Source organism: Amia ocellicauda, chromosome 14, assembly GCF_036373705.1.
Source record: "Amia ocellicauda isolate fAmiCal2 chromosome 14, fAmiCal2.hap1, whole genome shotgun sequence".
In the NCBI taxonomy this organism is placed as follows: domain Eukaryota; kingdom Metazoa; phylum Chordata; class Actinopteri; order Amiiformes; family Amiidae; genus Amia; species Amia ocellicauda.
The window spans coordinates 2789389-2812145 of NC_089863.1; the positions used below are offsets into that span (position 1 = coordinate 2789389).

At 44.6% G+C, this 22757-nt stretch overlaps 4 protein-coding genes and 4 non-coding genes across 8 annotated transcripts; 6 read left to right on the plus strand and 2 right to left on the minus strand.

Moving 5' to 3' along the window:
- Positions 1-35: 35 nt before the first annotated feature.
- LOC136768270 (zona pellucida sperm-binding protein 3-like) lies at positions 36-1791 on the plus strand. The gene is made up of 7 exons (XM_066722370.1): positions 36-189; positions 269-443; positions 524-638; positions 792-889; positions 976-1049; positions 1201-1449; positions 1664-1791. Exons 1-7 carry the CDS (start codon positions 123-125, stop codon positions 1774-1776), a joined length of 891 nt encoding a protein of 296 aa, XP_066578467.1. The 5' UTR covers positions 36-122; the 3' UTR covers positions 1777-1791.
- A 3317-nt stretch (positions 1792-5108) lies between these two features.
- On the minus strand, positions 5109-5179 carry trnag-ccc (transfer RNA glycine (anticodon CCC)). The gene has a single exon. It is a non-coding gene; the product is annotated as a tRNA-Gly (tRNA).
- Positions 5180-6549: 1370 nt separating this feature from the next.
- On the plus strand, positions 6550-6621 carry trnaa-cgc (transfer RNA alanine (anticodon CGC)). Its single transcript has one exon. It is a non-coding gene; the product is annotated as a tRNA-Ala (tRNA).
- A 3022-nt stretch (positions 6622-9643) lies between these two features.
- LOC136768271 (uncharacterized) lies at positions 9644-10541 on the plus strand. Its single transcript, XM_066722372.1, has 2 exons — positions 9644-10227; positions 10374-10541. Exons 1-2 carry the CDS (start codon positions 9766-9768, stop codon positions 10524-10526), a joined length of 615 nt encoding a protein of 204 aa, XP_066578469.1. The 5' UTR covers positions 9644-9765; the 3' UTR covers positions 10527-10541.
- A 167-nt stretch (positions 10542-10708) lies between these two features.
- On the plus strand, positions 10709-12399 carry LOC136768269 (zona pellucida sperm-binding protein 3-like). The gene is made up of 7 exons (XM_066722369.1): positions 10709-10863; positions 10943-11117; positions 11198-11312; positions 11466-11563; positions 11649-11722; positions 11874-12262; positions 12340-12399. Exons 1-6 carry the CDS (start codon positions 10797-10799, stop codon positions 12245-12247), a joined length of 903 nt encoding a protein of 300 aa, XP_066578466.1. The 5' UTR covers positions 10709-10796; the 3' UTR covers positions 12248-12262; positions 12340-12399.
- A 3381-nt stretch (positions 12400-15780) lies between these two features.
- Positions 15781-15851, minus strand: trnag-ccc (transfer RNA glycine (anticodon CCC)). Its single transcript has one exon. It is a non-coding gene; the product is annotated as a tRNA-Gly (tRNA).
- A 1370-nt stretch (positions 15852-17221) lies between these two features.
- trnaa-cgc (transfer RNA alanine (anticodon CGC)) lies at positions 17222-17293 on the plus strand. Its single transcript has one exon. It is a non-coding gene; the product is annotated as a tRNA-Ala (tRNA).
- Positions 17294-20368: 3075 nt separating this feature from the next.
- On the plus strand, positions 20369-21213 carry LOC136767984 (uncharacterized). The gene is made up of 2 exons (XM_066722046.1): positions 20369-20899; positions 21046-21213. The coding sequence occupies exons 1-2, from the start codon at positions 20438-20440 to the stop codon at positions 21196-21198; spliced, it is 615 nt and encodes a 204-aa protein (XP_066578143.1). The 5' UTR covers positions 20369-20437; the 3' UTR covers positions 21199-21213.
- The last annotated feature ends 1544 nt before the right edge of the window (positions 21214-22757 follow it).

Sequence of the window (22757 nt, forward strand, 5' to 3'; positions counted from 1 at the left end):
TTGGAGGCAACTGGCTGCCTCCTTCCTGATCTGCTCTGCTGTACTGCCTTTGCAGGTTCCACTATTCCTACAAGATTGGCTACCAGCCCACATTCCCCCAGCATGGCAGCACCCTTCCAGGCATGGACAAATCTGCCTTCTTCAGAGAGCTGAAGAACAGACATGGCTACATCCTGGTCACCACCAATGGTACGGTATCTGTAACTTTGCTGGCTGCTTGTGGAAGGGTGTGTGTGCATGGATGTATAACCCTGCTCTGCTTCCACAGAGCAGTGGCTCAGACTCTCCCCAAAGAACATCTACTACCTGGGTCAGCCCATGTACTTCCAGGCCACAGGCTACTTTGCCACTGAAGGGCAGCGGCTGTTCATCCAGTCCTGCTATGCCACGGCCTCTCCAGATCGGCACTCTAAGCCCAGGTTCACCGTGATTGACAACTTTGGGTAAGGCCTTATTCTCGGTGGCTTAACTAGCTTTCACCCTGTCTTCTGGTCAAGATGCCAACGTCTCTGCTTGCCCACAGGTGCCTGGTAGACAGCAAGGCTGATGGGTGCCAGTCCAGGTTCGTGCCGTACACGAGGAAGGACGTTCTCCGCTTCACCATCGACGCCTTCCTGTTTCAGAAGACCCTGTCTGAGGTATCCAATGCATGCTGCTATGATGGAGCCCACTGTGTCACTTTTCCACCATTGCTGAGCCAAGTTCGATAGGAAGCCTTTTCCCGAGGATGTGGGAGAACATTTTTATAGTGATTTGAAGCCAATCCCTGTATGTTGTCTGCTCCCCTACAGCATGGGATGACTGAGCTGTACATGCACTGCACCATGACTGTGGCAGAACATGTGACTCCAGGCGCCAAATCCTGCACCTACAACCGAAAAGCTAAAAGGTACCTCTATTGCAGCAGCCTGCTGCTCTGGGCAGCCTGCGAGGGGGGGGAAAAACAGGCCCGTGACCCTCTCCTCTTGTGAACAGGTGGGAGGAGCTGTATGGGAACCATGCTGTGTGTGTGTGCTGTGACTCCTGGTGTTCTGGGGACCGGGCAGAAGGTGGGTATACTGGTGCTATGAATCTTGGCTCCGTTCTTTGACTTGCAAGTGCGTCGACTTGCAGTCCCTCTATACCCACATGTCCTATAGACTAAGAACACGCACCATCCGTAACTCCTCAATCCTCTTTCCTTGTCTGTATTGACACCAGCTCAGAGGAGTGGCCTAGTGACCAGTCACCTGCTGCCCTTGGAGCATCCTGGTGCTAAAATGAACTCTGTGGAAGGATCCCATAGATCAGGGGAAGAAGGGAGCCCCATCCTGGAACCGCATGCTGAAGGAGAAGCTAGGCAAGTGGACTCTCACCCAGAGGAATCTGCAGCGGTAGAGGTGCATTCCTGGGATGTCTCTGAAGAGGGACCCGTGGCATCGGAAGACTATGCAGCTGAACTGTTTAAAGGTAAAGGGGAGTCTTGGGCGAGCTTTCAGGATGAGGATGAGGATGATGAGCGAGAGGAGTTCCATAGAGAGGAGGATGAGGAGGAGGAGGAGGAGGATGAGGATAAACGATTCCCAGTGTAATGGGATGGCTGGCAGGTAAGGGTCTTCCTCTCCTAGTGCTCCACTGCTCTGTTGCCCAGGCTACAGTGCTCATCTGCTCCTTCTCTCCCCAGGTCCCGGAGGAATTCCAGTGTCTGCTTGTTGCAATGGAACCAATAAACCTTCAAAATGCATCTGGGTCTCCTCTCTTTATTCCAATCCACTGCTACCAGTACTTCTGACATGAGGTCCCTATTCTGAGGGCCCCGTCAAAGGGGTGCAGTGGCCTATGATGACATGGGCTGAATCCAGCTTATTGTAGACTGCATGCATCATGGTTCCACCTGCATCACTTGATGCCTGTAGCGTAAGGTACACTTATAAATTTCAATGAAAGAAGTGAATTTATAGTATCACCTTATCACGAATCCTGGAATCTTGTAGAACTCAATCTCTGTAATACTTGGATGCAGACACCAATTCCAAAGATATAAATTGTCAAATTTATTCAAAACAAAGACTAAATGTAGCACTACACTAATTATACAAAAGGGAAAAACTAATAAAAATTCAACTCTAGATCAACAAATCAAAGACGAATCGTTTCCGTGACCAAACCAAAGACCATGGCATCGCATATGATAACACACAAATCGTTAAACAAAAAAGGTTATAAACACATTGACTACAATACCGGTTAGTAAGACGAAGGTGAGTCTCTCGTTAGTATTATTAGTCAGACATTAAATAACTACGCAGGTTAGTATTTATGTCCGGTAACTTCTCATTATATATATATATATATCAGTCTCATTTACGTTTAGGTGCCGAGAAAGATCCTATCATTACTTGTTACCACAATTTCCCTTAACTGATTATTATTCAATGATTAAGGATAGGCAGGGCCACCAATAATCTAATGTCTATTAACTTGTGTCAATTTCAGACTAAACAGTTAAACGGGAATGAGAAGATATTTCTCGGCGTTGACAGATTTTATTTCTAAAATCATCAACAAAACAGTTTAATGCAACACACATTTATATTTAAGAAAACTAAATGATATTACACATTCTAGAGTTATGAATCACAGATTAACATTTCTAATTGATTTCTCAAATGTCATGAATCATGAACGCCAAACTGTTAAACTTATCTGAACTTCGTCGCAGAGAGGCCTCTCTGGCTTCGGGCTCAGATAACAGCACACGGCACGAGGTCCGTGTGTTTTGGAACAAAGGCAGTCCGGTTCGGCTTTGTCCAAGAACTTCCACTCAGTCAATGCACCTGGAAGTTGGGGTTTCGCGAAAGTAGAGTCGTTTCCAAAAAGATTTTCCACTGGTTTGAAGGCTCCAAGGTTGTGCACAAAATCTTCTTGGCAAGCAGGGTCTCTCACCGTACTTATTTGAAGACAAAATCTTTGAGGAAAGCAGGGCCCTGTTTGTTCCAAGGGTCAAGTTTCTTAAGACTCAAATAGCTATTTAAATGACTGACACTTTCGTATACAGTCGACTTAGTCAATTGTCCAGCTGTAAAACTCCACTGATCAGGTGGGCACAGGCGGGCAGCGCAGTCTGTAAAGTTCTTTATTTAATAAAGTCCTTTAAAGAATTCTTCGTACGGCTCAATCTCCTTCTCCCAGTTTAACTCTTCTGTTGCCGGCAAAGACTTGGTTGGTTTCTGGTTCCGGTTCTGGCAACAGAGCTACAGGTTGAGCTGTGGCAGCGAGTTACTGGTTCAGGTGAGAGAGAGAGAAAGAATGTCCGCTGTTCCTTATAGTCTGTCAGATCAATAGGTGGTTGGTCCCTGAGTTCTTGAGATTGGATTTCAGTTTCAGCCCCCAGTGTCCTATTGGAGGGGGGCTTGATTTATGACTGATGTCAATCCATGCCATCTTTTGGAAATGCCGGTTGGCCTGGGTTCGTAGCTCTATGTCGGGATTTCGGCTCTCATCCACTTCAAAGAGTTTTTATCACCTACAGGCCCCTTTCTCCAGACATTTCACAGCAGGACTCTAAACCATTCGGCCCATTCTCGGTGCCATCCTCCCCAAAACTGTCACTTTGATGCAAACCAGTTCCAAGCTGATGAGCTAAGGAAATCTGATAACTTTGGGGGGGGAGAGGTCTTCTTTAGATCAGTGCTTCAGCTCAGAGCCCAAATGCTCTTATCCAAATACACCCAACATAACGCTACACACCTGTTCTGGTATTCCAACTGATGGAGGGTCTACAAACCATGATGCTTGACTAATTGAAGTCCGCCTATTGCCAACCACTCTGAAGATCAAAATAATCCTGCAGCCCACAACCCCAGCCGTACATTAAGAGGGACAATATCACCCAGACAGCTTAGAAAGAAAGGAAGGCCGATTGCTGTCAATATTTGTTTGTAACTGCTTTCCTGCTGGCGGTTAGCATTCTTTACCTGCCCTGGATTCATTCACATGATTCACTCTGCAGAGAGTGGCTGTCAAAATGGTGTCCAAACATTTAATGCTCTCTCTAGTTTGACCCTTAATAGACAAGGGGGATGAATTGGATTAAATGAAATCTAAACCCTGCTGTGTCAAGTGAGAGAAATGCATCAGGCAAGCGCAAATCTATAGGGTGCCAACTGTAACCCCTGAGTCCTTTTGCTTCAGAGTGTCCTTTTTCACAGCCTCCGTGTATTTTTTTTACCCACATTTCTATATAATGAAATGCTAAATCTCAATGTTTGGAGAAATAATTTTGACTGAATGCTTAGTTTGCAAAGCCCATATTTTGGATGTATCTACACTGTTCACTTTGAAATAAATATTTAACCTGATCGAGGAGACCCCCGAAATAAATCTATAGCTTTGCCCCATCGTGCCTGTTTTGGTGTCCATTTAATAACAAAGTGATCCAAGGATCCTATCCAGTGTGGTTTTGAATGTTCCCACATTTTCAGCTTCATCCACATCACTGGGGAGTTTGTTCCAGATTTGTGCCAAAAATGTCGGGGTGGGAAATTCTTTCAACATTGATTTCTTTGTGTAGTGTTGTTTTCAGCACAGTCCTCAAATCCTGTTGTCCTTGTTGCCACAACAGGTAAGTGTGTGTTCCTGGGTGGTAAAAGATCCCTTGTCAGAAGTGGGATGCAAAGCCAAGCCTCCAGAGGAATTTCATCAGAAAGCACAAACAACCCTTATATTGCACAGGTGTGCAGATCAGTGTGGTAGAATTCAAAAGGAAAGGTAGCTCCCACTCGTGAATAGTTACAGGAATTGTCCCGTCCGCTCTTGATCTTGAAACGGGCACATATGAACTCCTGTGAAATAACAAGAGATGGATTACTACCCCTTCTCTGCTGCAGCAGAATTTTACTACCTATTGTGCAGATCAGGGCTTGCGTTTGTCACCAATGTGCCTCGATTTATTTCTGAAATATAACTCCCAGAAAGCATTGTCTTTGTGTTTTTGAAATTGAATAACCTCAAAAGAAAGAAATGATCCAGTCAATTGATAAAAAAAGTCTAGCCGCTGCATTCTGTAATGAAAAAAAAATTAGATGACAATTACAATCAAAGCAAGAAAGAAAGCGGGCTGTGTTAGATGCGCCAGCCGGGAATCAAACCCGAGTCACAAGAATGGGAATCTTGTATGATACCACTACACCACTGGCGCTGCTGGGGAAGCTCTGGCTTGTGTCCTTGAAGCAAATTCACAAGACGTCTAGAAAACGTCCCATGGGGCAAGATGATGTCTTAATGATTATCCTTATTAGTCTGTTGTCGATCTGCTTAATTCGTACCTAGCCAATCACTACATCACAGGGGCATGGTTGGCATTTGTGGAAAATATATCTTCATGATAGTGCATCGGAATATTCAAAACTGAAGGATAGTAATGGGATTGGTAGCAGCCGATATTATTAATATTTTATGAACAACTAGGCGGTGTTGCAGGCTGTTGTTTTTGTGGATGGTTTGCTGGTCTGTTGTATAACTGCCCTGCAGAGACAATCAGTATGAAGGCGAACACGATTTCGTTAACGTGTGCCCATTTACAAGTTCAATGAATGAATACATAAATACAGCAGATCTGGGTTTCCCTCTAAAACATTAAGGACTGGTTTCATAAATGCGTCCATAAGTCCATAAACACCACGAGTGCAACGTGCACACTTTAGTTCAGATATAACCTGCTCTATTGTAGCTGCTGTTACTGTACGATTCATTGTGAAATGTGTGTATTTTGTATCAACTGCAACTTGCCCTGGTTAAGGACGCCTACGGTGTATATTACAAATATTACAAAAATTGTTGTTTGCAGTTACAAATCTGTAGTAAGAGTAATAAGTTAAGGGAGTCAAGTTGAGCCATTTAAAATACTAATCTACTAATGATGATTACAATAACAACAACAATAATAATAAAATAGCAAATATTTATTTTAGTGTTGCACATGGAAACGTTCTCTTACCGTAGTGTAATGCTTGTCTGAATATAATGTTGTCTATAGACGTTAAGCTATTCCTAATATCTCTTAAGAGAAACGTATTTATTACGCTGTCTCCAATCATCTAAAGCATACAGAATAAAATAGCAACAAAAGTCCTTTCCACACCAGGCTCTATCGCTCGTAGAGTTGCTTAAAACGAGACACAAACCAAACCCACAATTGCTCCGCTCCTCCCACAACAGGGCGTGGACTTCCGACACTGGCCTGGTTTTCCTGTGGCGCTTTATTAGAACAACAAGAGATAACAGTGTGTTTCTGTCTTCATTCGACCGCATGTGTGGGTGTAACTTTGTAATTGTTTAATGAGGTCCCGCAAAGTTTGGGGTGAAATGCAAAGTAATCTAATAGTAAAGTAACTACTTACTTTGCCCAGGGAGTAATAAGTATTAAGTTACTGTATATATGAGTAAAGAATACAATGTAATATATTATTTTCTGTGAGTAATGACCAAACACTGCTCTTTTCTTTCTCTTTTGGCTTGTTAGTTTGTTGTTGACAGAGATTCAAAGTGTGAGAAAAGCAGGCTGGCAGTGGGGATGTAGCTCAGTGGTAGAGCGCATGCTTCGCATGTATGAGGTCCTGAGTTCAATCCTCAGCATCTCCATGGCTGTCTTTTAATGGAGTCCGTGCACTATGTCATTGGATGCACATAGCAAATACCGATGAAATCAGGATCCCGTGATTCATCGGTCACACTAGCGTGAACCTTTTCGGCACTCTCTCCCAGCATTCGTCCGAGAAACACTGTGTGTATGCATTTATTGTGAGAAGTGGAGCTACTAAGCTACTAAAAAAGAAGTGTTAACCAAGCACCCAACGATGCATTTTCTCCCACTGAATTGTGCACCTCGAAAGTCTACCAAATGCAGACTCCTTAGCAAAGCATTGTCCCCCACAGGACACCGACTTATATGTTGACCCTCCCTCTCTCCATAATCAATCCATCAGCTAGGAACGGACCTAAATTCATGATGAAATTACATGTGCAATCAAAGCAAGATAGAGAGCATGCTGTGTCAGTTGCACAAGAAGAAGAAGACGAAGAAGAAGAAGAATACTTTCACCAGTATTCACCCGAGCGTTTCATCAACCGCCCTTAGGCCAGAGACCTCGTGTGGCAAGGGTAGCGCGTCTGACTCCAGATCAGAAGGCTGTGTGTTCAAATGACGTCAGGGTCAGTGTTTTGTACACCAGCAGTCACCAGTAACACAAAGGTTGCATGAGTAATTGCACAGCTGGCACTGTAAAGTGAAAATGCACACTCTTGTTGATTTTGCAAAAAGCATTTAAAGTAGCATGAAAGCGTACACTTGCCAGCTGAGAATAGACAGAGAAGCAAGTGTCTTTTGTATTGGCTGGGAATCAAACTTAGATCAACTGATCAGAAGGCAGCTATGCTAACCACTATACCACAAACACTTATATATAAGGTCCACACAATATGTGATTCCAGTCGAACTTGATTCCAGCATGGCAAAGTGGCAGGCAATTTGTTGTCCATATTGCAATCAGTCAAACATTTGGGAAGGCCGATTTTGGGAATCTCAACTTTCCTGTTCATGAGTGCGGAATGAAATTGTCCATTAGCAGCTTTCCAGATCTTTTTCGAAAAGGATCAAAAAACAAAAGGGTTTCAATGCATCACCCTCTGGGTTATAAGCCCAGCTGGCTTGCACTGTGCCACTCTGCTCTTAACACACACATCCACCTGTTACCGTCACAGCCAGTCCTATATTGCAATCAATACAAGTTTGCAAAGCCCTGCGTTATTTCCACTTTCCTGTTCAAGACTGCACACCAAGCTTCTCCATGCACTGGAGCAGCTTTCCAGGTTTCAGTGCTTTCACATTTCACCCTGTATGTGCTGTGGGAAGCATCACCTGAAAGGGAACATGAGCCAGAGAAGCAAATGCTCTAGGGGTGGGTTGTACTAACGGGATCAGATCTTGATCTTGATCTCAATTGTGTTGTACTAAACGGATCAGGACTCAATCTGAGCTCAGATCCGAGCTCAAAAATGATCGTGCTTTTGAGCAGGATCAGAGCTTTATCTGACTTTTTAACATTCAGGAAGTCTGTAGACTTCATCTAGTTCGCCGGCATCCAACACGCACACCGCAGCTATTTAAAGACAGGCAAAAGCCTTTAGAGGTTTCTTGGGAGGAAGACGTATGATTGCTGTATAGATTAGCAGCATGAAACATACTTAACCTCACAGACATAGTTGATCCTGTTTGAGGACCTACATCGAAGCGCAGTCATACCTTACCAAAACGTTTGGAGCTGCGTTCACCGTTGAGATATTTTGCAACTGGCAGGTTTCAGCAAATACTAGGTAACATTGTCGATGTATTCAAGTCTGGTTCAGCACAGATAAACAATGAAGATGTGACTTACAGTTTTACAAAGATTTGCACTTTCAAATAAACAGTATCATGTTGAACTGTACATTCTTTTGTGTCTTCATGGTGAGGTGTAGTTTGTGTGCAATTAGGGATGTATTTATTTACATTTCTGTAAAAAAGTATGTTAAAGCTTCAGCAACCCCGTTGCAAACTACTGTAGCAACTCCACGGCTGTGCAACGCTTTGAGAAGCGCCCCTACACGCCATACCTGTAAGACATTTCTTAAAACTCACCTTTATACAAAAGCTTTTAAGGATCTCTCTTACTCTTAGTTTGCAAATTTTATTAAATACTCTTGCGTTGCTACTGTTGTGTTGCCTGTTTGATTTTGTATGTTCTGACTGTTTGACTTGTAGCGCTATTTGATATGAGAAAAGTGCATTATGAATACAATTGATTGGCTAGTTATTATTATATAATTTGTGTAGCTAAAGGAACGCACAACAGTGCAAGAAACTGCAAAGGTTGTGTACTTTGTGAGGTTTGAACGGATCTAATGTGCCCTGTCCTTGACGGACAACTTTTCGGATGATGGAATACAAATGATCGTGTGGGATCCTGTGGCAATGATAAGCAGACTGACATTATCATGCATTGGGAAACGTAGTGAACAGCTAAGCTTATTTCATTTATAAAGTCATCAGCAATAGCACAGCATAGTTTTGTCAAAGGTTTATGATACTACCAATAATAATAATGATTAAGGAGGAGCTGACAATACAGATAAATTGTTCATGAAACAGACTTCCTTTACTTCTGTAGCACATATTGCAGTAAACATATCGTCCTCTGACGAAACAAACGCCCTGACAAGCTCATTGAGCAAGAGATGCTCACGAGGGGCATTTCAACCACGTTAAGTAAATCAACAGGGTTCCAGCAATTAACGCCTTTTCCAAATGAATTCCAGACAATGCAGCTGCCCTTAGCTTTAACAATGGCTTGATTAGGTGGAATTTGTGAAACAATGAATTTAAACTGCAATTTGAAAGCTATAGGCACTTCAACTTATGTGAACAACATAATACAAAAATGACAGACCTAGCCCTCTAATTCACTGGATATAACAAACACATTAATAAATGTATCCAGGCATTACACACAACATACAAGCAGCAGATACCAATAGGGATGATTCAGCTGGATGTGTTAATTGAGAGATCGCAATAGCAGCTGTTTGTTATTTACGTCTAGCCCTATATAGAGCAGGAGCCGTGCCCTAATGATTATCACTTTCTGGGCTAGTGTGTCTGTGAGTGAACTGGGGGTTTAGTGGTTATTGCAGAGCTGTTGTTTAATCCTCTCTTTCCAGTGGCTTTGTCACGTGCTTGTTCTGTGTGCAATGAAGCTGTGCTGCATTGCTCTCTGCCTCTGTGTAGGAGTATTATTACCTACACCGATCTTTGCCGGCCGTGACAATGAGACTTCAAAGGAATCCTCCGACATCGATACGCTGTCCAAGCACTACCGCATTCTCCCCATGTTCATCCAGGCGTCGGCTCCTCTGGTAGACCCAAAGAAACTCCGGCCGGCCACTGGCAGCGAGCCCATGCCGGATGACCTGAGGCGCATCCTGTTCCCCGGTGACAACCTACGGAAAGGCGTGCATCCCAAGAAGGTCCAGAACCGAGGCGTTGCAGTGTGGGGAGACTACAGTAAGATGTACGTGGCAGTGCATAAGAACATCAACGGTTTCAGGTGCAGGCCTTCGGAGCTCATGCTGGGGAGCTGCGCCGTCAGTAAGACCACTGAGCACTACTACTACTTCATCTACGGGCTGAACGAGTGTGGGAACAATCGATCGGTAAGTAGCCGTGTGGATTCGCAGCTTGCACTGTTCCATGCTACGTGTTTTCTGGGAAGTAATGATAACTGGATAGCTGTGATGCTGGTTCCTGTATCTTCATAATGGCTCCTCCCTCTTCCATGGTGTCCAACTTAATCCTGTAGATCATTAATGGCCGACTGGTGTACTCCAACACTCTGCGCTACTCCCCGCCAACTTCTTCACACCCAGTAATCCGGGGCGTGTCCTTCACTGTGCCCATCCAGCTTGTCTACAACCGGTATGGATTTGCTTCCAGAACTCTACATAGCATTTGACCCTCTTCTAACCTGGATCCCAACTGCACCAGACCTGGTGCACAAAACCATGCTGTGTGTTCTGTGATCTCCCTCAGTCCAGCTGATGTCCACAACTTGCACTAAGAACTAGTGCCTATGAGGCTTCATCTGAGGTGTAGAGCAGTAATTGGAGGCAACTGGCTGCCTCCTTCCTGATCTGCTCTGCTGTACTGCCTTTGCAGGTTCCACTATTCCTACAAGATTGGCTACCAGCCCACATTCCCCCAGCATGGCAGCACCCTTCCAGGCATGGACAAATCTGCCTTCTTCAGAGAGCTGAAGAACAGACATGGCTACATCCTGGTCACCACCAATGGTACGGTATCTGTAACTTTGCTGGCTGCTTGTGGAGGGGTGTGTGTGCATGGATGTATAACCCTGCCCTGCTTCCACAGAGCAGTGGATCAGACTCTCCCCAAAGAACATCTACTACCTGGGTCAGCCCATGTACTTCCAGGCCACAGGCTACTTTGCCACTGAAGGGCAGCGGCTGTTCATCCAGTCCTGCTATGCCACGGCCTCTCCAGATCGGCACTCTAAGCCCAGGTTCACCGTGATTGACAACTTTGGGTAAGGCCTTATTCTCGGTGGCTTAACTAGCTTTCACCCCGTCTTCTGGTCAAGATGCCAACGTCTCTGCTTGCCCACAGGTGCCTGGTAGACAGCAAGGCTGATGGGTGCCAGTCCAGGTTCGTGCCGTACACGAGGAAGGACGTTCTCCGCTTCACCATCGACGCCTTCCTGTTTCAGAAGACCCTGTCTGAGGTATCCAATGCATGCTGCTATGATGGAGCCCACTGTGTCACTTTTCCACCATTGCTGAGCCAAGATCGATAGGAAGCCTTTTCCCGAGGATGTGGGAGAACCTTTTTATAGTGATTTGAAGCCAATCCCTGTATGTTGTCTGCTCCCCTACAGCATGGGATGACTGAGCTGTACATGCACTGCACCATGACTGTGGCAGAACATGTGACTCCAGGCGCCAAATCCTGCACCTACAACCGAAAAGCTAAAAGGTACCTCTATTGCAGCAGCCTGCTGCTCTGGGCAGCCTGTGAGGGGGGGAAAAACAGGCCCGTGACCCTCTCCTCTTGTGAACAGGTGGGAGGAGCTGTATGGGAACCATGCTGTGTGTGTGTGCTGTGACTCCAGGTGTTCTGGGGACCGGGCAGAAGGTGGGTATACTGGTGCTATGAATCTTGGCTCCGTTCTTTGACTTGCAAGTGCGTCGACTTGCAGTCCCTCTATACCCACATGTCCTATAGACTAAGAACACGCACCATCCGTAACTCCTCAATCCTCTTTCCTTGTCTGTATTGACACCAGCTCAGAGGAGTGGCCTAGTGACCAGTCACCTGCTGCCCTTGGAGCATCCTGGTGCTAAAATGAACTCTGTGGAAGGATCCCATAGATCAGGGGAAGACGGGAGCCCCATCCTGGAACCGCATGCTGAAGGAGAAGCTAGGCAAGTGGACTCTCACCCAGAGGAATCTGCAGCGGTAGAGGTGCATTCCTGGGATGTCTCTGAAGAGGGACCCGTGGCATCGGAAGACTATGCAGCTGAACTGTTTAAAGGTGAGGGGGAGTCTTGGGCGAGCTTTCAGGATGAGGATGAGGATGATGAGCGAGAGGAGGAGGAGGAGGAGAAGGAGGAGGAGGAGGATGAGGATGAGGATGAGGATGAACGATTCCCAGTGTAATGGGATGGCTGGCAGGTAAGGGTCTTCCTCTCCTAGTGCTCCACTGCTCTGTTGCCCAGGCTACAGTGCTCATCTGCTCCTTCTCTCCCCAGGTCCCGGAGGAATTCCAGTGTCTGCTTGTTGCAATGGAACCAATAAACCTTCAAAATGCATCTGGGTCTCCTCTCTTTATTCCAATCCACTGCTACCAGTACTTCTGACAGGAGGTCCCTATTCTGAGGGCCCCGTCAAAGGGGTGCAGTGGCCTATGATGACATGGGCTGAATCCAGCTTATTGTAGACTGCATGCATCATGGTTCCACCTGCATCACTTGATGCCTGTAGCGTAAGGTACACTTATAAATTTCAATGAAAGAAGTGAATTTATAGTATCACCTTATCACGAATCCTGGAATCTTGTAGAACTCAATCTCTGTAATACTTGGATGCAGACACCAATTCCAAAGATATAAATTGTCAAATTTATTCAAAACAAAGACTAAATGTAGCACTACACTAATTATACAAAAGGGAAAAACTAATAAAAATTCAACTCTAGATCAACAAATCAAAGACGAATCGTTTCCGTGACCAAACCAAAGACCATGGCATCGCATATGATAACACACAAATCGTTAAACAAAAAAGGTTATAAACACATTGACTACAATACCGGTTAGTAAGACGAAGGTGAGTCTCTCATTAGTATTATTAGTCAGACATTAAATAACTACGCAGGTTAGTATTTATGTCCGGTAACTTCTCATTATATATATATATCAGTCTCATTTACGTTTAGGTGCCGAGAAAGATCCTATCATTACTTGTTACCACAATTTCCCTTAACTGATTATTATTCAATGATTAAGGATAGGCAGGGCCACCAATAATCTAATGTCTATTAACTTGTGTCAATTTCAGACTAAACAGTTAAACGGGAATGAGAAGATATTTCTCGGCGTTGACAGATTTTATTTCTAAAATTATCAACAAAACAGTTTAATGCAACACACATTTATATTTAAGAAAACTAAATGATATTACACATTCTAGAGTTATGAATCACAGATTAACATTTCTAATTGATTTCTCAAATGTCATGAATCATGAACGCCAAACTGTTAAACTTATCTGAACTTCGTCGCAGAGAGGCCTCTCTGGCTTCGGGCTCAGATAACAGCACACGGCACGAGGTCCGTGTGTTTTGGAACAAAGGCAGTCCGGTTCGGCTTTGTCCAAGAACTTCCACTCAGTCAATGCACCTGGAAGTTGGGGTTTCGCGAAAGTAGAGTCGTTTCCAAAAAGATTTTCCACTGGTTTGAAGGCTCCAAGGTTGTGCACAAAATCTTCTTGGCAAGCAGGGTCTCTCACCGTACTTATTTGAAGACAAAATCTTTGAGGAAAGCAGGGCCCTGTTTGTTCCAAGGGTCAAGTTTCTTAAGACTCAAATAGCTATTTAAATGACTGACACTTTCGTATACAGTCGACTTAGTCAATTGTCCAGCTGTAAAACTCCACTGATCAGGTGGGCACAGGCGGGCAGCGCAGTCTGTAAAGTTCTTTATTTAATAAAGTCCTTTAAAGAATTCTTCGTACGGCTCAATCTCCTTCTCCCAGTTTAACTCTTCTGTTGCCGGCAAAGACTTGGTTGGTTTCTGGTTCCGGTTCTTGCAACAGAGCTACAGGTTGAGCTGTGGCAGCGAGTTACTGGTTCAGGTGAGAGAGAGAGAAAGAATGTCCGCTGTTCCTTATAGTCTGTCAGATCAATAGGTGGTTGGTCCCTGAGTTCTTGAGATTGGATTTCAGTTTCAGCCCCCAGTGTCCTATTGGAGGGGGGCTTGATTTATGACTGATGTCAATCCATGCCATCTTTTGGAAATGCCGGTTGGCCTGGGTTCGTAGCTCTATGTCGGGATTTCGGCTCTCATCCACTTCAAAGAGTTTTTATCACCTACAGGCCCCTTTCTCCAGACATTTCACAGCAGGACTCTAAACCATTCGGCCCATTCTCGGTGCCATCCTCCCCAAAACTGTCACTTTGATGCAAACCAGTTCCAAGCTGATGAGCTAAGGAAATCTGATAACTTTGGGGGGGGAGAGGTCTTCTTTAGATCAGTGCTTCAGCTCAGAGCCCAAATGCTCTTATCCAAATACACCCAACATAACGCTACACACCTGTTCTGGTATTCCAACTGATGGAGGGTCTACAAACCATGATGCTTGACTAATTGAAGTCCGCCTATTGCCAACCACTCTGAAGATCAAAATAATCCTGCAGCCCACAACCCCAGCCGTACATTAAGAGGGACAATATCACCCAGACAGCTTAGAAAGAAAGGAAGGCCGATTGCTGTCAATATTTGTTTGTAACTGCTTTCCTGCTGGCGGTTAGCATTCTTTACCTGCCCTGGATTCATTCACATGATTCACTCTGCAGAGAGTGGCTGTCAAAATGGTGTCCAAACATTTAATGCTCTCTCTAGTTTGACCCTTAATAGACAAGGGGGATGAATTGGATTAAATGAAATCTAAACCCTGCTGTGTCAAGTGAGAGAAATGCATCAGGCAAGCGCAAATCTATAGGGTGCCAACTGTAACCCCTGAGTCCTTTTGCTTCAGAGTGTCCTTTTTCACAGCCTCCGTGTATTTTTTTTACCCACATTTCTATATAATGAAATGCTAAATCTCAATGTTTGGAGAAATAATTTTGACTGAATGCTTAGTTTGCAAAGCCCATATTTTGGATGTATCTACACTGTTCACTTTGAAATAAATATTTAACCTGATCGAGGAGACCCCCGAAATAAATCTATAGCTTTGCCCCATCGTGCCTGTTTTGGTGTCCATTTAATAACAAAGTGATCCAAGGATCCTATCCAGTGTGGTTTTGAATGTTCCCACATTTTCAGCTTCATCCACATCACTGGGGAGTTTGTTCCAGATTTGTGCCAAAAATGTCGGGGTGGGAAATTCTTTCAACATTGATTTCTTTGTGTAGTGTTGTTTTCAGCACAGTCCTCAAATCCTGTTGTCCTTGTTGCCACAACAGGTAAGTGTGTGTTCCTGGGTGGTAAAAGATCCCTTGTCAGAAGTGGGATGCAAAGCCAAGCCTCCGGAGGAATTTCATCAGAAAGCACAAACAACCCTTATATTGCACAGGTGTGCAGATCAGTGTAGTAGAATTCAAAAGGAAAGGTAGCTCCCACTCGTGAATAGTTACAGGAATTGTCCCGTCCGCTCTTGATCTTGAAACGGGCACATATGAACTCCTGTGAAATAACAAGAGATGGATTACTACCCCTTCTCTGCTGCAGCAGAATTTTACTACCTATTGTGCAGATCAGGGCTTGTGTTTGTCACCAATGTGCCTCGATTTATTTCTGAAATATAACTCCCAGAAAGCATTGTCTTTGTGTTTTTGAAATTGAATAACCTCAAAAGAAAGAAATGATCCAGTCAATTGATAAAAAAAGTCTAGCCGCTGCATTCTGTAATGAAAAAAAAATTAGATGACAATTACAATCAAAGCAAGAAAGAAAGCGGGCTGTGTTAGATGCGCCAGCCAGGAATCAAACCCGAGTCACAAGAATGGGAATCTTGTATGATACCACTACACCACTGGCGCTGCTGGGGAAGCTCTGGCTTGTGTCCTTGAAGCAAATTCACAAGACGTCTAGAAAACGTCCCATGGGGCAAGATGATGTCTTAATGATTATCCTTATTAGTCTGTTGTCGATCTGCTTAATTCGTACCTAGCCAATCACTACATCACAGGGGCATGGTTGGCATTTGTGGAAAATATATCTTCATGATAGTGCATCGGAATATTCAAAACTGAAGGATAGTAATGGGATTGGTAGCAGCCGATATTATTAATATTTTATGAACAACTAGGCGGTGTTGCAGGCTGTTGTTTTTGTGGATGGTTTGCTGGTCTGTTGTATAACTGCCCTGCAGAGACAATCAGTATGAAGGCGAACACGATTTCGTTAACGTGTGCCCATTTACAAGTTCAATGAATGAATACATAAATACAGCAGATCTGGGTTTCCCTCTAAAACATTAAGGACTGGTTTCATAAATGCGTCCATAAGTCCATAAACACCACGAGTGCAACGTGCACACTTTAGTTCAGATATAACCTGCTCTATTGTAGCTGCTGTTACTGTACGATTCATTGTGAAATGTGTGTATTTTGTATCAACTGCAACTTGCCCTGGTTAAGGACGCCTACGGTGTATATTACAAATATTACAAAAATTGTTGTTTGCAGTTACAAATCTGTAGTAAGAGTAATAAGTTAAGGGAGTCAAGTTGAGCCATTTAAAATACTAATCTACTAATGATGATTACAATAACAACAACAATAATAATAAAATAGCAAATATTTATTTTAGTGTTGCACATGGAAACGTTCTCTTACCGTAGTGTAATGCTTGTCTGAATATAATGTTGTCTATAGACGTTAAGCTATTCCTAATATCTCTTAAGAGAAATGTATTTATTACGCTGTCTCCAATCATCTAAAGCATACAGAATAAAATAGCAACAAAAGTCCTTTCCACACCAGGCTCTATCGCTCGTAGAGTTGCTTAAAACGAGACACAAACCAAACCCACAATTGCTCCGCTCCTCCCACAACAGGGCGTGGACTTCCGACACTGGCCTGGTTTTCCTGTGGCGCTTTATTAGAACAACAAGAGATAACAGTGTGTTTCTGTCTTCATTCGACCGCATGTGTGGGTGTAACTTTGTAATTGTTTAATGAGGTCCCGCAACGTTTGGGGTGAAATGCAAAGTAATCTAATAGTAAAGTAACTACTTACTTTGCCCAGGGAGTAATAAGTATTAAGTTACTGTTTATATGAGTAAAGAATACAATGTAATATATTATTTTCTGTGAGTAATGACCAAACACTGCTCTTTTCTTTCTCTTTTGGCTTGTTAGTTTGTTGTTGACAGAGATTCAAAGTGTGAGAAAAGCAGGCTGGCAGTGGGGATGTAGCTCAGTGGTAGAGCGCATGCTTCGCATGTATGAGGTCCTGAGTTCAATCCTCAGCATCTCCATGGCTGTCTTTTAATGGAATGTCATTGAATGTCATTGGATGCACATAGCAAATACCGAAGAAATCAGGATCCCGTGATTCATCGGTCACACTAGCGTGAACCTTTTCGGCACTCTCTCCCAGCATTCGTCCGAGAAACACTGTGTGTATGCATTTATTGTGAGAAGTGGAGCTACTAAGCTACTAAAAAAGAAGTGTTAACCAAGCACCCAACGATGCGTTTTCTCCCACTGAATTGTGCACCTCGAAAGTCTACCAAATGCAGACTCCTTAGCAAAGCATTGTCCCCCACAGGACACCGACTTATATGTTGACCCTCCCTCTCTCCATAATCAATCCATCAGCTAGGAACGGACCTAAATTCATGATGAAATTACATGTGCAATCAAAGCAAGATAGAGAGCATGCTGTGTCAGTTGCACAAGAAGAAGAAGACGAAGAAGAAGAAGAATACTTTCACCAGTATTCACCCGAGCGTTTCATCAACCGCCCTTAGGCCAGAGACCTCGTGTGGCAAGGGTAGCGCGTCTGACTCCAGATCAGAAGGCTGTGTGTTCAAATGACGTCGGGGTCAGTGTTTTGTACACCAGCAGTCACCAGTAACACAAAGGTTGCATGAGTAATTGCACAGCTGGCACTGTAAAGTGAAAATGCACACTCTTGTTGATTTTGCAAAAAGCATTTAAAGTAGCATGAAAGCGTACACTTGCCAGCTGAGAATAGACAGAGAAGCAAGTGTCTTTTGTATTGGCTGGGAATCAAACTTAGATCAACTGATCAGAAGGCAGCTATGCTAACCACTATACCACAAACACTTATATATAAGGTCCACACAATATGTGATTCCAGTCGAACTTGATTCCAGCATGGCAAAGTGGCAGGCAATTTGTTGTCCATATTGCAATCAGTCAAACATTTGGGAAGGCCGATTTTGGGAATCTCCACTTTCCTGTTCATGAGTGCGGAATGAAATTGTCCATTAGCAGCTTTCCAGATCTTTTTCGAAAAGGATCAAAAAACAAAAGGGTTTCAATGCATCACCCTCTGGGTTATAAGCCCAGCTGGCTTGCACTGTGCCACTCTGCTCTTAACACACACATCCACCTGTTACCGTCACAGCCAGTCCTATATTGCAATCAATAAAAGTTTGCAAAGCCCTGCGTTATTTCCACTTTCCTGTTCAAGACTGCACACCAAGCTTCTCCATGCACTGGAGCAGCTTTCCAGGTTTCAGTGCCTTCACATTTCACCCTGTATGTGCTGTGGGAAGCATCACCTGAAAGGGAACATGAGCCAGAGAAGCAAATGCTCTAGGGGTGGGTTGTACTAACGGGATCAGATCTTAATCTTGATCTCAATTGTGTTGTACTAAACGGATCAGGACTCAATCTGAGCTCAGATCCGAGCTCAAAAATGATCGTGCTTTTGAGCAGGATCAGAGCTTTTTCCGACTTTTTAACATTCAGGAATTCTGTAGACTTCATCTAGTTCGCCGGCATCCAACACGCACACCGCAGCTATTTAAAGACAGGCAAAAGCCTTTAGAGGTTTCTTGGGAGGAAGACGTATGATTGCTGTATAGATTAGCAGCATGAAACATACTTAACCTCACAGACATAGTTGATCCTGTTTGAGGACCTACATCGAAGCGCAGTCATACCTTACCAAAACGTTTGGAGCTGCGTTCACCGTTGAGATATTTTGCAACTGGCAGGTTTCAGCAAATACTAGGTAACATTGTCGATGTAGTCAAGTCTGGTTCAGCACAGATAAACAATGAAGATGTGACTTACAGTTTTACAAAGATTTGCACTTTCAAATAAACAGTATCATGTTGAACTGTACATTCTTTTGTGTCTTCATGGTGAGGTGTAGTTTGTGTGCAATTAGGGATGTATTTATTTACATTTCTGTAAAAAAGTATGTTAAAGCTTCAGCAACCCCGTTGCAAACTACTGTAGCAGCTCCACGGCTGTGCAACGCTTTGAGAAGCGCCCCTACACGCCATACCTGTAAGACATTTCTTAAAACTCACCTTTATACAAAAGCTTTTAAGGATCTCTCTTACTCTTAGTTTGCAAATTTTATTAAATACTCTTGCGTTGCTACTGTTGTGTTGCCTGTTTGATTTTGTATGTTCTGACTGTTTGACTTGTAGCGCTATTTGATATGAGAAAAGTGCATTATGAATACAATTGATTGGCTAGTTATTATTATATAATTTGTGTAGCTAAAGGAACGCACAACAGTGCAAGAAACTGCAAAGGTTGTGTACTTTGTGAGGTTTGAACGGATCTAATGTGCCCTGTCCTTGACGGACAACTTTTCGGATGATGGAATACAAATGATCGTGTGGGATCCTGTGGCAATGATAAGCAGACTGACATTATCATGCATTGGGAAACGTAGTGAACAGCTAAGCTTATTTCATTTATAAAGTCATCAGCAATAGCACAGCATAGTTTTGTCAAAGGTTTATGATACTACCAATAATAATAATGATTAAGGAGGAGCTGACAATACAGATAAATTGTTCATGAAACAGACTTCCTTTACTTCTGTAGCACATATTGCAGTAAACATATCGTCCTCTGACGAAACAAACGCCCTGACAAGCTCATTGAGCAAGAGATGCTCACGAGGGGCATTTCAACCACGTTAAGTAAATCAACAGGGTTCCAGCAATTAACGCCTTTTCCAAATGAATTCCAGACAATGCAGCTGCCCTTAGCTTTAACAATGGCTTGTTTAGGTGGAATTTGTGAAACAATGAATTTAAACTGCAATTTGAAAGCTATAGGCACTTCAACTTATGTGAACAACATAATACAAAAATGACAGACCTAGCCCTCTAATTCACTGGATATAACAAACACATTAATAAATGTATCCAGGCATTACACACAACATACAAGCAGCAGATACCAATAGGGATGATTCAGCTGGATGTGTTAATTGAGAGATCGCAATAGCAGCTGTTTGTTATTTACGTCTAGCCCTATATAGAGCAGGAGCCGTGCCCTAATGATTATCACTTTCTGGGCTAGTGTGTCTGTGAGTGAACTGGGGGGTTTAGTGGTTATTGCAGAGCTGTTGTTTAATCCTCTCTTTCCAGTGGCTTTGTCACGTGCTTGTTCTGTGTACAATGAAGCTGTGCTGCATTGCTCTCTGCCTCTGTGTAGGAGTATTATTACCTACACCGATCTTTGCCGGCCGTGACAATGAGACTTCAAAGGAATCCTCCGACATCGATGCGCTGTCCAAGCACTACCGCATTCTCCCCATGTTCATCCAGGCGTCGGCTCCTCTGGTAGACCCAAAGAAACTCCGGCCGGCCACTGGCAGCGAGCCCATGCCGGATGACCTGAGGCGCATCCTGTTCCCCGGTGACAACCTACGGAAAGGCGTGCATCCCAAGAAGGTCCAGAACCGAGGCGTTGCAGTGTGGGGAGACTACAGTAAGATGTACGTGGCAGTGCATAAGAACATCAACGGTTTCAGGTGCAGGCCTTCGGAGCTCATGCTGGGGAGCTGCGCCGTCAGTAAGACCACTGAGCACTACTACTACTTCATCTACGGGCTGAACGAGTGTGGGAACAATCGATCGGTAAGTAGCCGCGTGGATTCGCAGCTTGCACTGTTCCATGCTACGTGTTTTCTGGGAAGTAATGATAACTGGATAGCTGTGATGCTGGTTCCTGTATCTTCATAATGGCTCCTCCCTCTTCCATGGTGTCCAACTTAATCCTGTAGATCATTAATGGCCGACTGGTGTACTCCAACACTCTGCGCTACTCCCCGCCAACTTCTTCACACCCAGTAATCCGGGGCGTGTCCTTCACTGTGCCCATCCAGCTTGTCTACAACCGGTATGGATTTGCTTCCAGAACTCTACATAGCATTTGACCCTCTTCTAACCTGGATCCCAACTGCACCAGACCTGGTGCACAAAACCATGCTGTGTGTTCTGTGATCTCCCTCAGTCCAGCTGATGTCCACAACTTGCACTAAGAACTAGTGCCTATGAGGCTTCATCTGAGGTGTAGAGCAGTAATTGGAGGCAACTGGCTGCCTCCTTCCTGATCTGCTCTGCTGTACTGCCTTTGCAGGTTCCACTATTCCTACAAGATTGGCTACCAGCCCACATTCCCCCAGCATGGCAGCACCCTTCCAGGCATGGACAAATCTGCCTTCTTCAGAGAGCTGAAGAACAGACATGGCTACATCCTGGTCACCACCAATGGTACGGTATCTGTAACTTTGCTGGCTGCTTGTGGAAGGGTGTGTGTGCATGGATGTATAACCCTGCTCTGCTTCCACAAAGCAGTGGCTCAGACTCTCCCCAAAGAACATCTACTACCTGGGTCAGCCCATGTACTTCCAGGCCACAGGCTACTTTGCCACTGAAGGGCAGCGGCTGTTCATCCAGTCCTGCTATGCCACGGCCTCTCCAGATCGGCACTCTAAGCCCAGGTTCACCGTGATTGACAACTTTGGGTAAGGCCTTATTCTCGGTGGCTTAACTAGCTTTCACCCCGTCAACTGGTCAAGATGCCAACGTCTCTGCTTGCCCACAGGTGCCTGGTAGACAGCAAGGCTGATGGGTGCTAGTCCAGGTTCGTGCCGTACACGAGGAAGGACGTTCTCCGCTTCACCATCGACGCCTTCCTGTTTCAGAAGACCCTGTCTGAGGTATCCAATGCATGCTGCTATGATGGAGCCCACTGTGTCACTTTTCCACCATTGCTGAGCCAAGTTCGATAGGAAGCCTTTTCCCGAGGATGTGGGAGAACCTTTTTATAGTGATTTGAAGCCAATCCCTGTATGTTGTCTGCTCCCCTACAGCATGGGATGACTGAGCTGTACATGCACTGCACCATGACTGTGGCAGAACATGTGACTCCAGGCGCCAAATCCTGCACCTACAACCGAAAAGCTAAAAGGTACCTCTATTGCAGCAGCCTGCTGCTCTGGGCAGCCTGTGAGGGGGGGGGAAAAACAGGCCCGTGACCCTCTCCTCTTGTGAACAGGTGGGAGGAGCTGTATGGGAACCATGCTGTGTGTGTGTGCTGTGACTCCAGGTGTTCTGGGGACCGGGCAGAAGGTGGGTATACTGGTGCTATGAATCTTGGCTCCGTTCTTTGACTTGCAAGTGCGTCGACTTGCAGTCCCTCTATACCCACATGTCCTATAGACTAAGAACACGCACCATCCGTAACTCCTCAATCCTCTTTCCTTGTCTGTATTGACACCAGCTCAGAGGAGTGGCCTAGTGACCAGTCACCTGCTGCCCTTGGAGCATCCTGGTGCTAAAATGAACTCTGTGGAAGGATCCCATAGATCAGGGGAAGACGGGAGCCCCATCCTGGAAAAGCATGCTGAAGGAGGAGCTAGGCAAGTGGACTCTCACCCAGAGGAATCTGCAGCGGTAGAGGTGCATTCCTGGGATGTCTCTGAAGAGGGAC

Coding starts and splice junctions, on each gene's coding strand:
- LOC136768270 (XM_066722370.1), top strand. CDS start 123: ATGGACAAATCTGCCTTCTTCAGAGAGCTGAAGAACAGACATGGCTAC. Junction 190..268: donor CATCCTGGTCACCACCAATG/GTACGGTATCTG, acceptor CTGCTTCCACAG/AGCAGTGGCTCAGACTCTCC. Junction 1,450..1,663: donor TGCAGCTGAACTGTTTAAAG/GTAAAGGGGAGT, acceptor TTCTCTCCCCAG/GTCCCGGAGGAATTCCAGTG.
- LOC136767984 (XM_066722046.1), top strand. CDS start 20,438: ATGAAGCTGTGCTGCATTGCTCTCTGCCTCTGTGTAGGAGTATTATTA. Junction 20,900..21,045: donor AGTGTGGGAACAATCGATCG/GTAAGTAGCCGC, acceptor TTAATCCTGTAG/ATCATTAATGGCCGACTGGT.
- LOC136768271 (XM_066722372.1), top strand. CDS start 9,766: ATGAAGCTGTGCTGCATTGCTCTCTGCCTCTGTGTAGGAGTATTATTA. Junction 10,228..10,373: donor AGTGTGGGAACAATCGATCG/GTAAGTAGCCGT, acceptor TTAATCCTGTAG/ATCATTAATGGCCGACTGGT.
- LOC136768269 (XM_066722369.1), top strand. CDS start 10,797: ATGGACAAATCTGCCTTCTTCAGAGAGCTGAAGAACAGACATGGCTAC. Junction 11,118..11,197: donor ACCGTGATTGACAACTTTGG/GTAAGGCCTTAT, acceptor GCTTGCCCACAG/GTGCCTGGTAGACAGCAAGG. Junction 11,723..11,873: donor TTCTGGGGACCGGGCAGAAG/GTGGGTATACTG, acceptor TATTGACACCAG/CTCAGAGGAGTGGCCTAGTG.